Source organism: Xenopus laevis, chromosome 8S, assembly GCF_017654675.1.
Source record: "Xenopus laevis strain J_2021 chromosome 8S, Xenopus_laevis_v10.1, whole genome shotgun sequence".
Taxonomy (NCBI): domain Eukaryota; kingdom Metazoa; phylum Chordata; class Amphibia; order Anura; family Pipidae; genus Xenopus; species Xenopus laevis.
In genome coordinates, this window is record NC_054386.1 from 58,437,100 (window position 1) to 58,449,869 (window position 12,770).

Sequence of the window (12,770 nt, forward strand, 5' to 3'; positions counted from 1 at the left end):
GGATAATAGTCTCTGGGAAGAGATTGTGGCTCTGAGATACTAGGTATAGTAGGGAGAGATGCTGCTTGCAACCTTGGAGGCACAATAGAAAGATGGCAGCAGATACATTTTCTAGCAATTATGCACAACTTGTATAATTTATTCTTGAAGTATAGGAAATACTGTTGGTGTGTCTGATAGCTGCAGTCAGTGTTGGACTGGCCCACCGGGATACCAGGTTTCAGTGGGCCCTCTTGCTTCTAAAAGAGGGAGAGCTCTCACACACCCAGATAATGTAATTAATAGGCAATTGGCTTGGTGCTCGGTGACAGAGGCAACGGCAGCCTCCAAATATCTGTAAAAAGCAAACACACTGGCACACAAGACCTTTGTTGCAGGTATCCTTGTGCAGAAATTTTTTAATATGGAAAATGCAACGCTTCGGGGCACGCCCCTTTCTCAAGCATGCTTGAGAAAGGGGTGTGCCATCTTGCTTCTAAACATTTGCCCTATTTCAATGTCATTCTCTATTTCTTTAAGGGAAAAATTGGCTTAATAATGGAAAAATAGAGTATAACATGTTGAGATAAAAGACTAGGAGAATAAATAGATTGAGTAAGGAGAGTAGGAATAATAGTTTGGAAAGTGGGCCCAAGGTCTAAGGTTTTCTGGTGGGCCCCTGGCGTCCCAGTCCGACACTAGTTGCAGTATAGCAATAACTGATGAATTATAGGATTTAAAGCCCTGCTTAAATGAATAACTGGGCAAAGTATATTTTCCCCCAGATTGCTATACGCGCTGGCTCTGTCTGAACTACTGACAAATAAACAGAGCTAGCCCACAGACATACAGATAGATAACTGCATATAGAAAGACACAGCACTACATTGCAATCAATCCAAGTGATTGTAGATTGTAGATCACTGACAGAAGTTCTAAATGATTTAAGATACAGATAAAAAGTAAATAGTGATTCACAGGAATATGAATATATGAATAGATAGGCTATATATATATATATATATATAAAAGATAGATAGATAGATGATAGATAGATGATAGATAGATAGATAGATAGATAGATAGATAGATAGATAGATAGATAGATAGATAGATAGATAGATAGTGAGATAGATAATAGATAGATGATGATAGATAGATAGATAGATAGATAGATAGATAGATAGATAGATAGATAGATAGATAGATAGATAGATAGATAGATAGATAGATGATAGATAGATAATCGATAGATGATAGATAGATAGATAATCAATAGATAGATAGATAGATAGATAGATAGATAGATAGATAGATAGATAGATAGATAGATAGATAGATAGATAATGTCTGAGTAGACAGACAGAACACATAGACAGGTGCTAGACAAACTGACAGATGGGTGAATATACAGTGCAACCCAGAGACAGAATAGGAAGTGCATAGAGACAGCTGCCAGGCAGATGCATGTAACACCTAGAGAACTGACAGGCAAAGAGAGCTAAGGCAGACAGACAGACAGACAGACAGAAACAGGGAGGCATGTGCATACAGACAGATCCCTCTGTAACAGAGAAGGCTGTGTATTTCTGTATATAGGTTATAATATTTGCAGCTGCAGATAGGGAGATCCCTATAGAGAGCCAAGTACATGGCCATGATGCTGTGGATGGAGGTGGCAGTAGCTGCTCAGAGAGGGACATGTTCTGAAAGAAGGGAGATGTAAGGCCCAGTTTTCCGTGGCATTGAGGACCAAGCTCAACTGTCAGTTCACCTGCAGCTCACATAATGGCAGTAGAAGGGCACTACTTACAAGTGCTGCGGAGAAATGGAGCCCGCTGCCACAGCCGCTAGATGCGCCCCGCCGCCAGCCCATCGGTGAGAAAGAGCTGCATTGCGCTGCGCCCAGTCCGACTTACCGTGCTCTCACTGGCAGCCGATCCGTGCGAGGGAGCGGGGAATCCCGATGCCGAGCTCTCACTGGCTGCCGGGGACGGAGGGGGGAGATTGGCCTGAGAGCGATGACGGGGGGAAGACACGATGTCAGACGGCATAGAGCTACTGCTTTTTCTCATGCTCTGTCTTTCCCCAGCCGCATCTGATGCGCTAGTACATCGCACACACAGACACCGAGAGAACTGTCCCAAAATAGCCCCGGCTGCCAATGACTTGCTGAAACCTGAGAAAGAATCGCTCAATTGAAAGATGTGGGTCGCTGTGGGTGTGAGCAGATGAAAGTCAGGGGAAAGGACTGGCTGCAAGCACAGGGGGGACAGGAGCACGTGGGGCCTGGGAATAAAAAGCCAGAGTGGAGGCATGCTGGGCGCCTGTCTGACCCCTGCTGCAGTCAGAAGATCCCTGCTGCTGCTGCTGATGTCACTGAGCCCAGGTCCAGGCAACCAAATGAGTTGCTATTTTACTCTATGGAGGTGCTCCGCTGCTGGTGCCAGTGGCATCTATAAGGCAACTGATTAATCCTCATCACCTTCTTCTGCAAGGAGAAATCCGACAGTCCAATCTCTTTGCAAATTTTTCCGTCAGACCAATTTGACACTCACAATGAAACCATGGCACACTAGAATAGAATATTTTTTCCATTATGTAATTTCTATCTGCACATCTCTATTTAGGGTGCGTCTTATCGTTGTACATTCATTATCTTTTTGGACACCACAGTGTTATACTTTTATGACCTGTTTATTTAAAGTAAAGTAAGCCCATTTGCTCTGTCTAGTTATTGTTGCTAATGCTTGATAAGGGAGCAGTGTAGCACATATCTGTTAATGTCTTCTGCAAGAGGGATTACAGTCCTTTCACCTGTAGGCATGTGGCTATAGGATATAGCATAAATACAAGGTTATGCACTTTGGCAAAAGTAATATAATTGCAAATTATACACCAACAACATTTACTAAGGATCAAAGTGAATTTTGTTTATGTACGAAAAGTTTTCTATGCGTGAAAATCTTTACACGTAACAAATATCAACGCATGATATATTTACATGCAACAATTTTCCCATGAGACAAATATTTATGTGCAACAATTTTTAAATGCAAAAAATTTTACTCATGACAAGTTTTTTTGCGCAACAATATATTTTATCCGTAACAATTTTGTCCACGTTCTACCAGGAACTTTAAAGTGATCAACGTTTTGGTCACCCCTGGGTGGAATGGAAGATTATGAGGTTAGATTGGGATTGTTTTCTCTGAAGAAAAGATGCTTGCAAGGGGACATGATTACACTTTATAAGTTCTTTAGAGGACATTATAGACATTATAGACAGCTAGCAGTAGATCTATTTTGACCGGACCAGAGGCCACCCCTTTAGACTAGAGGAAAAGAGATTTCATTTGAAGCAACGTAGGTGGTTCTTCACAGTGAGATTGTGGAATGCACCGCCTGATAATGTGGTAACGGCTGAGTCTGTTAATGCCTTTAAGAGGGGCTTGCATAGTTTCTTGGACAAGCATAATATCCAAGGCTATAGTGATACTAAAATTTACTATTAACATAGATATTGGTATATATTGTTTCAGCGGGTGTGTGTCGGTATGTGCACTGGGTTTCATTTGGAGGGGTTGAACTTGATGGACTTTTTTCAACCAAATTTAACTATGCAACTATATGGGTGTTGAAACTCTGGCTCCTCTATTGTATACACTGAAGAAAAGAACTGATTAAGCACATTTGTCCTTTCTGGATCCTTTCTACCTACATTAGTACCATTATTTAATGGTGCCACACTCTCAACGTGCATGTTTTTACTATTAATGTACTTCAAAAATTAGTTCCATTATTGATTGTATAGATAGGTCTGCCACTTCAGTTCATTTTTAGTATTATTGCTTAATTCTAAGCAACTTTTCAATTGCACACAAGAAGGAAATTCTTGTGGCTCAATCCCTCAAACAAAAAATTGATTAATCGAATTTTCCAAAATGGCTCACCCAGTGCAAAGTTGGACCTGGGTGTAAAAACCCCAGGTCTATCACATGCATAAGGTGAAAGCCAAAACGTATAGATTATCGCAGTAAATCAACCACACTCATTGATGGCATCTGGTGGCTAGGGTGCAGTGCCCCGAACCCGTAGCTTGGGGAGTAATGTCAACAATGGCAGAAAATGGACACGCACTCCAAGAGCCAGTCGGTGCCGATAAAAGAATCTTTATTCGAGAGAGCTAAAACAACGGTCCTAAAGCGTTTCGTATCTGAAGATACTTAATCATAGGTAATCATAGGTACTTATGATTAAGTATCTTCAGAAATGAAATGCGCTAGGACCGTTGTTTTAGCTCTCTCGAATAAAGATTCTTTTATCGGCACCGACTGGCTCCTGGAGTGCGTGTCCATTTTCTGCCATTGTCAACTTTTCAATTGGCCTTCATCATTTTGTAAATGAACTGTAAGGCTACAATTTTATGGTTATTGTACTTATTATTCATCTTTCTTTTCAGGCCCGGTCCTATTCATTTTCCAGTCTCTGATTGAAATCAATGCCTGGTATTTAGGGCAATTTTGGCCCTAGCAACCAGATAGCTGCTAAAATTCTAAACTGGAGAGCTACTGAATAAAAAGCTAAATAACACAAAACTACAAATAATAAAAATGAAGATAAGTTGCAAATTGTCTCAGGATATCACTTTCTACATCATACTAAAAGTTAATTTAAAGGTGAACAACTGGCAATTAAACATCACATGGTAGACTCCACCCTAAGTGGCTTCAGGTTCTTGAGGTATGTGATCAAATGATTGAAGAGTCCTCCGAATACTGGTCCATTAATGATATTGTGGCATCTGTTCGGTTTGGAAGCATCTAAAACCTTTTTGAGAGGGTCCAGTGGCACATGAAAAGACTCAACTAAAAAACAGAGGAGCTGGAGGCAACACATCCTAGAAAGAAAAGTTTGCTAGGGACCCCATCCCACAAAACTTTCAATGAATCTCGCAGGCAGCAGCCCTCATCAACAACACTATCTCCACCTGTTTGATAAGTCCCAAAAAAAAAAATTCTTGTAATTCAATCACCTCCTTTTTGAGAAAGGCAATAAAGGAGTAAAGTTGCTGGCCTTTCTTCTTCAGGAATATGTAGCCCTCCCCCACAGGGGATCTCTGGGACTCCCCCAGGGGTATCAAAGAAGCCTTTGTCCAGTATTACCATAGGCTGTATGAGTCCACAAATGAAGCACAACCCCATGTTCTGAGTGGGTAACTAGACACTAACCCCCTGAAATCACTGACATTACAAGAAAGTCACCTCTTAGAAGAGCCACTATCTAACACGAGATAAAAGATGCAATATTCTCTTGCCCTACTGGGAGGACACCAGGGCTAGATGGCATCCCAATAGACTGGTACAATCTTATTCTGGACAACCTGGCCCCTAGGCTGCTTCAACTGTATGAAGCAGCCCTGAAGATTGGCATGCTGCCACCATCTCTTAGGGAATCACTTATAGTACAGATATCAAATAAAGGAGGTGACTCGGCGAACTGGACTGCCTATAGACCCATCTTGCTCCCCTGTATGTAATGATGTTAAAATTCTGGCAAAAGTATTAGCCAATTATCTCGCCAATGTTATTCTATCCATCTATGCACCCTGACCAATCTGGCTTTATGTCGGGGGGAGAGGGGGCACTGACATTAACATACACAAACTATATACAAATCTTGACTTAGTCTGGATGGGAGTCTATCCTGGGGTGGTAGCCTGCCTAGATATCAGGAAAGCATTCAACTCAGTTACGTGGAGATACTTATGTGAGGTGATGGTGGCTATGGGGTTTGGGCCGATATTTGTTAGCTGGGTTTGACTGTTGTATGGCCATCCAGTACCTAGAATTTGTACAAACTAATTGGTGTCTGAGCCCTTTGAATTGGGCAGGGATGCCTGCTCTCCCCATATCTGTTTGCGTTAACTATAGAGCCTCTGGCGACCTTGATAAGCACAAGCCCACACATTACAGGCCTGCACTTTGGGGGGTGGAGGAGCGTATATCTCTATTCTCATGGCTACCAGTAAACTGGGAGAAATCTACCTATATGTCTTTGAACAGAAGTTTGTCTACACCATACCCACCCCCCATCGGCTGAGGCAGCTGGGTCACCTGGGCACTGGGGAGTTACCCAGGGGGGCTGCCCACCTTCCACCCTGGAGATGCTAATCCCAGTATGGTGAAAAAGCCCTTAGATACAACAAAATACTACAAAATATAATCTCCCATTATATACCCTTATGCTGTGACCCAAAATGAAGGTACCCCCAGCTCAGACACACAACTCCTAGTCAGTTCCTCAAGCTCCCCAAGGTCTCAATTGCTAGGCTAGAGGACGCCCTAAGGTTACCTTACAAGAAAAAAATGAATGTCTACTCTATCCTTAACACACAAAGAGGCAACCCATTTGCATGTTGCTATAATAAACTGCACTGGATATATCACAGCTCAATTCCGATGACTGGAATTGGATTTGCTCTTACTTACCTTCTGTAGTAGGTACTACATGATATTTTGATACTGTATTGTACGATGTATAGAACATACCTTACACCACCAAGATTACACTCTATAGGGGTAATGTAATTAAAAATTGCAAGTGATATTTGCAAATGTTTAGTGCTGCTCGCAATGTAAAATCATTTGCTGGTCGAATATTACATTGCTAAAGGTGGCCATACACGGGCAGATAAAGCTGCAATATCGGTCGTTTAGAGCAATTTGTTAGCTAATCTGCCCGTGTATGGAGGCTTCCGACGGGTCTTTCCAATCGATATCTGGACACGATTTAAATCGGGAAGGTTTGATTTTTCTCCCGACAGACCCGTCGGAGCCCATTGTGCTCGTCGTAATCCGATCGTTTGGCCATAGGGCCAACGTTCAGATTACCCCGATATAGCCCTGCCGGCATATTGGGGAAAAGATCCACTTGTTTGGTGATGTCGCCAAACGAGCGGATTTTATAGTGTATGGCCACCTTAAGCAAAGGTTAGCTTACACACCTAGAGTTTTGTTAAATATTTTTTTGTAAAATTTGCTTTGTGTTTGTGAACTTTTATTACATACACTGCGAATGTTTGCAAAAGCCATTTGGTCGCAAACTTTGTGAGGAAGTCATTGAGGTCTATAATCGGCCAAAAAGGACATGGCGATAAAAACTTTTTTTGTGTTAACGAAACAATATTACATTCCCCTATATGGGTCTTAAAACAGAGAATCTATGCTTCAAATGAGGATGAACCCAGGCATGTTTCTACACTCCCTTTGGACCTGCCCGCTCATATTATCCTGGAAACAATCCACATCCCCTACTTTAAAACTGTGGAAATCTCTAATGAATAAATCCCTTCCCCTCTATAAGTTATCCTACATGAGCAGAGGCTTAACAGACAATTTTGAAAAAATATGGAGCCCTTGGATAGATGAATTGCCGCAGCCACAGACCAGGACAATGCCTAAAAGAGATAAGGGTACATGTGCATATGAGCCCTGCCCCATGGCCTGTCCCCCACCCCATCTCCTTTCTTTCTTTTCATTCCATATTCTATCCTATACTGTAAAAATTGTTTATTGAAAAATTGAATGGCTAATGTGTGGTTGTTTCAGTGTTATTGGAAAATCTGATTGGCACTGTGTGTTAATAGTGAAACAAAAATAAAAACATAGTAATGAGGAAAGTCATATAGCATGTCGAGGAAGGTCATAAAGAATATAGTCATGTTTTATTTTTCTATATTCTGTATCTAAAATAACTATTTTTATGAAGGCAATCCACAATTAGATACTGTACCTATAATGCAATAACTAGATGAATAAAACAACCCATTTTGTGTAAAAAGGCTGTACAGCATTCCATATAGAATTGTGGGCAGTGAGCATATGTGTTTATGGGTCTGAAATAAAGTAGGTCTGTAAGTCTCCAGTGAGGTGCAGTGCACAGTATTATCACTCATCTGCAGGAGGGTCTGAGAATATTTGATTTATGTGCTCATGACAAATAGGTAGCAAATTTGTGTTTTCCACTTCCTATGAACCATTATATTACTGTTGCGATGACATTTAAACAGACTGTAAATTGATTTGTATTGCAGGGAATGTTTCTTCTGCTAAAATTAAGGGTTCATTAAAGGGAACATGAGATTCTCCACCAATCTGCCTTCTGCCATCAATCTGCCTCAGGTTCTCTAAAGAACTGGCCAAAACAAAATTACATATGACAGAAAATGTGCATTTTAATGGGGATGCTGGTCCTGGAGAGCTGGAGAAAAAAACACTTTAACTCTTGTTAAATTCATGTAGTATGCTGGTGGGATCTGTAGTTCATCAATAATTGAGCATAGTCACTTGAGTTTAAACTGATCAGTTGCATCTTTTAAAAACCATACAATATATATATATATATATATATATATATATATATATATATATATATATATATATATATATAAAATAAAGAAGAGACCAGCAACACCAGGGTTTCTGTGAGTAAAAAAGTGTTATTGCATATGTAACCGACGTTACGTTTCGGTCCCCATTGGGACCTTTCTCAAGGTGAAACATGTGCCAAACAATTCACTGAATAAATACCCTCCCCTCCCAAGTACAGACAGGAAGTGACCCTTCAGTAATTAGCATATAAAAACAAACAATGCTCCATGTGCAAAAGAGGAGACAGGACGTGACTTACGCTTGGTACGAAATGAGATCTTACAGTTTGAAACCTCACACATACAGACGATATCGGCGGACAAGGACAATGATTGGCTCAAACGTTTACAGGATCAAGTGTCACAATATAAATCCGAGATACTTGCCTTTAAGAGATCCAAATTTATGCGGGTGACACAGGACTACAAGGATAATACAGTCTACCGGTGGCGTCATGGAGGAAGGCAGGGCACGTACAGGCGGAGATTTCCAACACGCAAGGCACGCAAACCCCCTGGTTACGTCTCAAGCAGCGGTGATTCGGAGGAGGACGCTGACGCGTCCACACAGGCTGCCGGGGATGCTTTTTTATCCATGGAAACACCGGCGAACACGGCGCTAGAAAAAGGCATCGCCGTGGAGGACGCAAACACGGCCAGAGGAAAGGGTCGGGGCAGACCTCCGCGCTATGGCGGCCGGGGGACCAGGAACAGGCAATTATAAATTTATCAAGCCATCAACTGACGGATATGGAGACGACTGTACTGGCAAAAGGTTTGACTTTTGTTCCTTCCACACGTACACATGATTTTAATATGGCTGTAGATAATTATAGATTCACTCGCTCCCTGCGCCTGAGAGAACACTATGGCTGTAGTCCAAATGGGCGGGCTCAGGACAGTATACCCTCTGGTTATAAGTTGCGCAATAACTTTGATCCCATCACTCAGAATACCTCTCTTAAGACCTTTGCAAGGATGGTTAATGGGGCAATTAGGGATACACCTGCCAAGATACACAATAGGGGAAATCTGAACAAGAAGGAGCGGGAGGCCCTCGAGCAGTTAAAGAACAATCCCTCGATTATTATTAAACCAGCGGACAAGGGTGGAGCCGTAGTGATACTGGACTATGCATATTATAAATCTGAGATTTGTTCCCAACTAACTGATGATTCCTGTTACCAAAAATTGACTTTTGACCCCACTTTAAAATTTCAGGGGCAACTGGGCAAAATGTTGGATGAAGCCGTCATACAAGGCTGGATTACGGAAGAACTGAGAAATTTTCTGTACGTCAAGGACCCGGTAAGACCTGTATTATACACCTTACCTAAGGTACATAAAAATTTGCTGTATCCACCAGGTAGGCCAATCATATCTGCTAGGGGGTCCTTAACTGAACAAGTGGCCAAATTTGTGGACTCATTACTACAACCGTTGATACGAACAACAAGTACTTATTTGCAGGATACTAATGACTTTTTGAAGATCATTAATAGTATAGATCCCACCTGGGGTGATAATGGCTTTTCTTTGTGACCATGGACGTTAATAGTCTCTATACTATAATACCACATGAGGAAGGTCTCAATGCGGTCAGGGAGCTAATGGTGAATGCCGCTGAGTATGATGGCCCGCCCACGGAATTTACTCTGTCACTACTGCACTTCATCCTACATAAGAATTATTTCAAATTTGAGAAGGACTATTTCCTACAAACGTCTGGGACAGCAATGGGGTCCAATGTGGCCCCTACATATGCGAATGCTTTTATGCATGCTTATGAGAAGCGACACATTTTATGCAACCCCTTGTTTCGCAGGTTTGGGGGATACTACAGACGTTATATAGACGATCTGTTTTTCTTATGGTTTGGATCGGAAAAGGATTTGCTGGAATTTTTTGGGGAGCTTAATTCACATAACAGCACTGTACGCTTTACCCTGCATTATGATTTTGAGAAAATCGATTTCCTAGATGTGACTGTATATAAACAAAGTGGCCAATTACACACTAAAATATTTAGGAAACCTACGGATAGAAATACACTGTTGCATTTCAACAGCAGTCACCCCAAACATCTCCTAAAATCCCTCCCGAAGTCACAGATGTTGCGGGCTGTAAGGATCACCAGTGAGGAGCAGGAGAGACAACAAGCCATTCAGGATATGGCAAGTGACTTTTTGGCAAGGGGCTATCCCGCAGCCCTGATAGAAGAAACAAAATCATGGGCACTAACATTGGATAGAGCCTCAGTGTTAAGTAATATAGGAGAGTCCAGGAAGAGTTTGGAGGGTGGGAAGAATAAATTGTTTTATACGACAACTTATGGTCCACATACACCTCTAATTAAGCAATCTGTTTTGCAGAACTGGCCAATTGTTGCAACGGATCCAGATTTGGGCAAGCTGGTGAGTGACGGTTTTTCTTTTGGTTATAAACGCAGTAGGAACCTAAAAGAGTTATTGACACAAACAGATCCAACCAACAAATATACTTGTCACTCCAAAAAATTGACGGGTAGACCTGGAGTATATAGATGTGGCAACTGCAGTATGTGTAGCACACTCATAACGGGCAATCAGTTTTTTCACCCACACACGGGTAAAGCATACAGGATAAAGGACAGATTAACCTGTACGTCCAAAAACGTGATATACATAATTAAATGCCCGTGTGGATTTGTGTACTGCGGTAAGACTTGCAGGCAATTGAAAGAGCGCATTAGTATGCATCGCTCCTCAATTAGGGCAGCCTTGGATCCTAAACCTAGGGGAGATACAAAAAAACAGGATATATCCAAACAGCCGGTAGCACAGCACTGGCTAAATGCTAAACACTCTATTACAGCATTTAAATGTATGCCGATAGACTCTATTCAAACGCCCCCACGAGGAGGAGATGTTGACCGTTTATTGCTGCAACGTGAGGCCTTTTGGACCTATGAACTTGACAGTGTGGCACCCAGGGGATTGAATACCTACCTTCAATTTAACAGCTTCTTACCGTTGAGATGATGTTGAACTTCGACACTCTGTTTGCAATTTATGTAGTTCTTTAAATTAAATTATATATGTGGGTAGGGATTCCTTTGGGGTGACAGGCAGTAAAAAAATGTGTCTTTGAGGTACGTATATGTAATTTATGATTATTTATATGCCATATCAGTAGCTTTTAAATGGACACTCCCACGTGTTTTTAGGATATTTTATTTTTTATATGAATTAAGCACTTTATTGTTATCTCATACCAACCAGATGATGTTGATGTAAACTGTTTATTATGAAAGCACTAGCACTTTTGCACATGGAGCATTGTTTGTTTTTATATGCTAATTACTGAAGGGTCACTTCCTGTCTGTACTTGGGAGGGGAGGGTATTTATTCAGTGAATTGTTTGGCACATGTTTCACCTTGAGAAAGGTCCCAATGGGGACCGAAACGTAACGTCGGTTACATATGCAATAACACTTTTTTACTCACAGAAACCCTGGTGTTGCTGGTCTCTTCTTTATTTTGTATACTAATCTTACCGAGCACCCAGGTAAAGGACTTGGAACGGAGTGCTGTCCACTACAACAAGATATATATATATATATATATATATATATATATATATATATATATATATATATATATATATAATTTTCTTGTTGAGTAAATCAACAGGATACAAAATTCCAGGTTCTAATCTTGTTACTAAATATTGGGTTAATATTCTACAAACCTTCAACTTACTGAAGATGATGCATTGGATACTGCAGTCCCTCCTGGCTAAAGGAAGATACTGATAAGCCTTTATATAGGTCATAACTCCTGACTCCACATATGGGCAAGGAATGCATTATTCTTACAATGTATAAGGTATACAAGTGTGTGTGTGAGTGAAATGTATTTTATGAAGAATCTAAAGTAGAATCTAAAAGTAAAATATATTGGCCTATTTACAGTATATGCCTACAAAATATTCCCAACCTAACTTGTCACCCCTGGAAACTTGCTAGCTTCTGCCGCCTGAGCTGAGTTTCTCAACTCGTCTCATGGCAGCAGTTTCCTTGAATAAATATGTCCTTATTTTTGTTATCTTTTGATACCAGACCAAATTTAAAGATTTATTTCAATATTTCTTATATTACAAAGGCTATTATAGCCCCAAAAAGCTTATATTATAATTATATTATAAAGGCGATTAAAGCCTTTTTTTTTTTTTTGACCACATACTATAGGTTTTATCACCTCTGGCATTTTATGTTTTTCAGTCTTGTTGTCGCAATGACTTGGTGTGTACTAATGTTTACACAATCAGAAAACTAAGCAAGGCAAGATTCATTTGCAAGTTTAACACAGAGTTTGCCCAT

At 40.8% G+C, this 12,770-nt stretch overlaps 1 protein-coding gene across 3 annotated transcripts; it reads left to right on the forward strand.

Moving 5' to 3' along the window:
- The first annotated feature begins 8,475 nt into the window (after positions 1–8,475).
- Positions 8,476–11,587, forward strand: LOC121397753. 3 transcript variants are annotated; one of them, XM_041575149.1, is made up of 3 exons: positions 8,476–9,718; positions 10,783–10,824; positions 11,264–11,587. In XM_041575149.1, exons 1-3 carry the CDS (start codon positions 9,161–9,163, stop codon positions 11,282–11,284), a joined length of 621 nt encoding a protein of 206 aa, XP_041431083.1. In that variant the 5' UTR covers positions 8,476–9,160; the 3' UTR covers positions 11,285–11,587. The 3 variants fall into 3 exon arrangements, with proteins under 3 accessions (XP_041431083.1, XP_041431081.1, XP_041431082.1); XM_041575147.1 differs by having other exon boundaries at positions 10,783–11,587; XM_041575148.1 differs by lacking the exon at positions 8,476–9,718 and having other exon boundaries at positions 9,971–10,824.
- Positions 11,588–12,770: the final 1,183 nt, after the last annotated feature.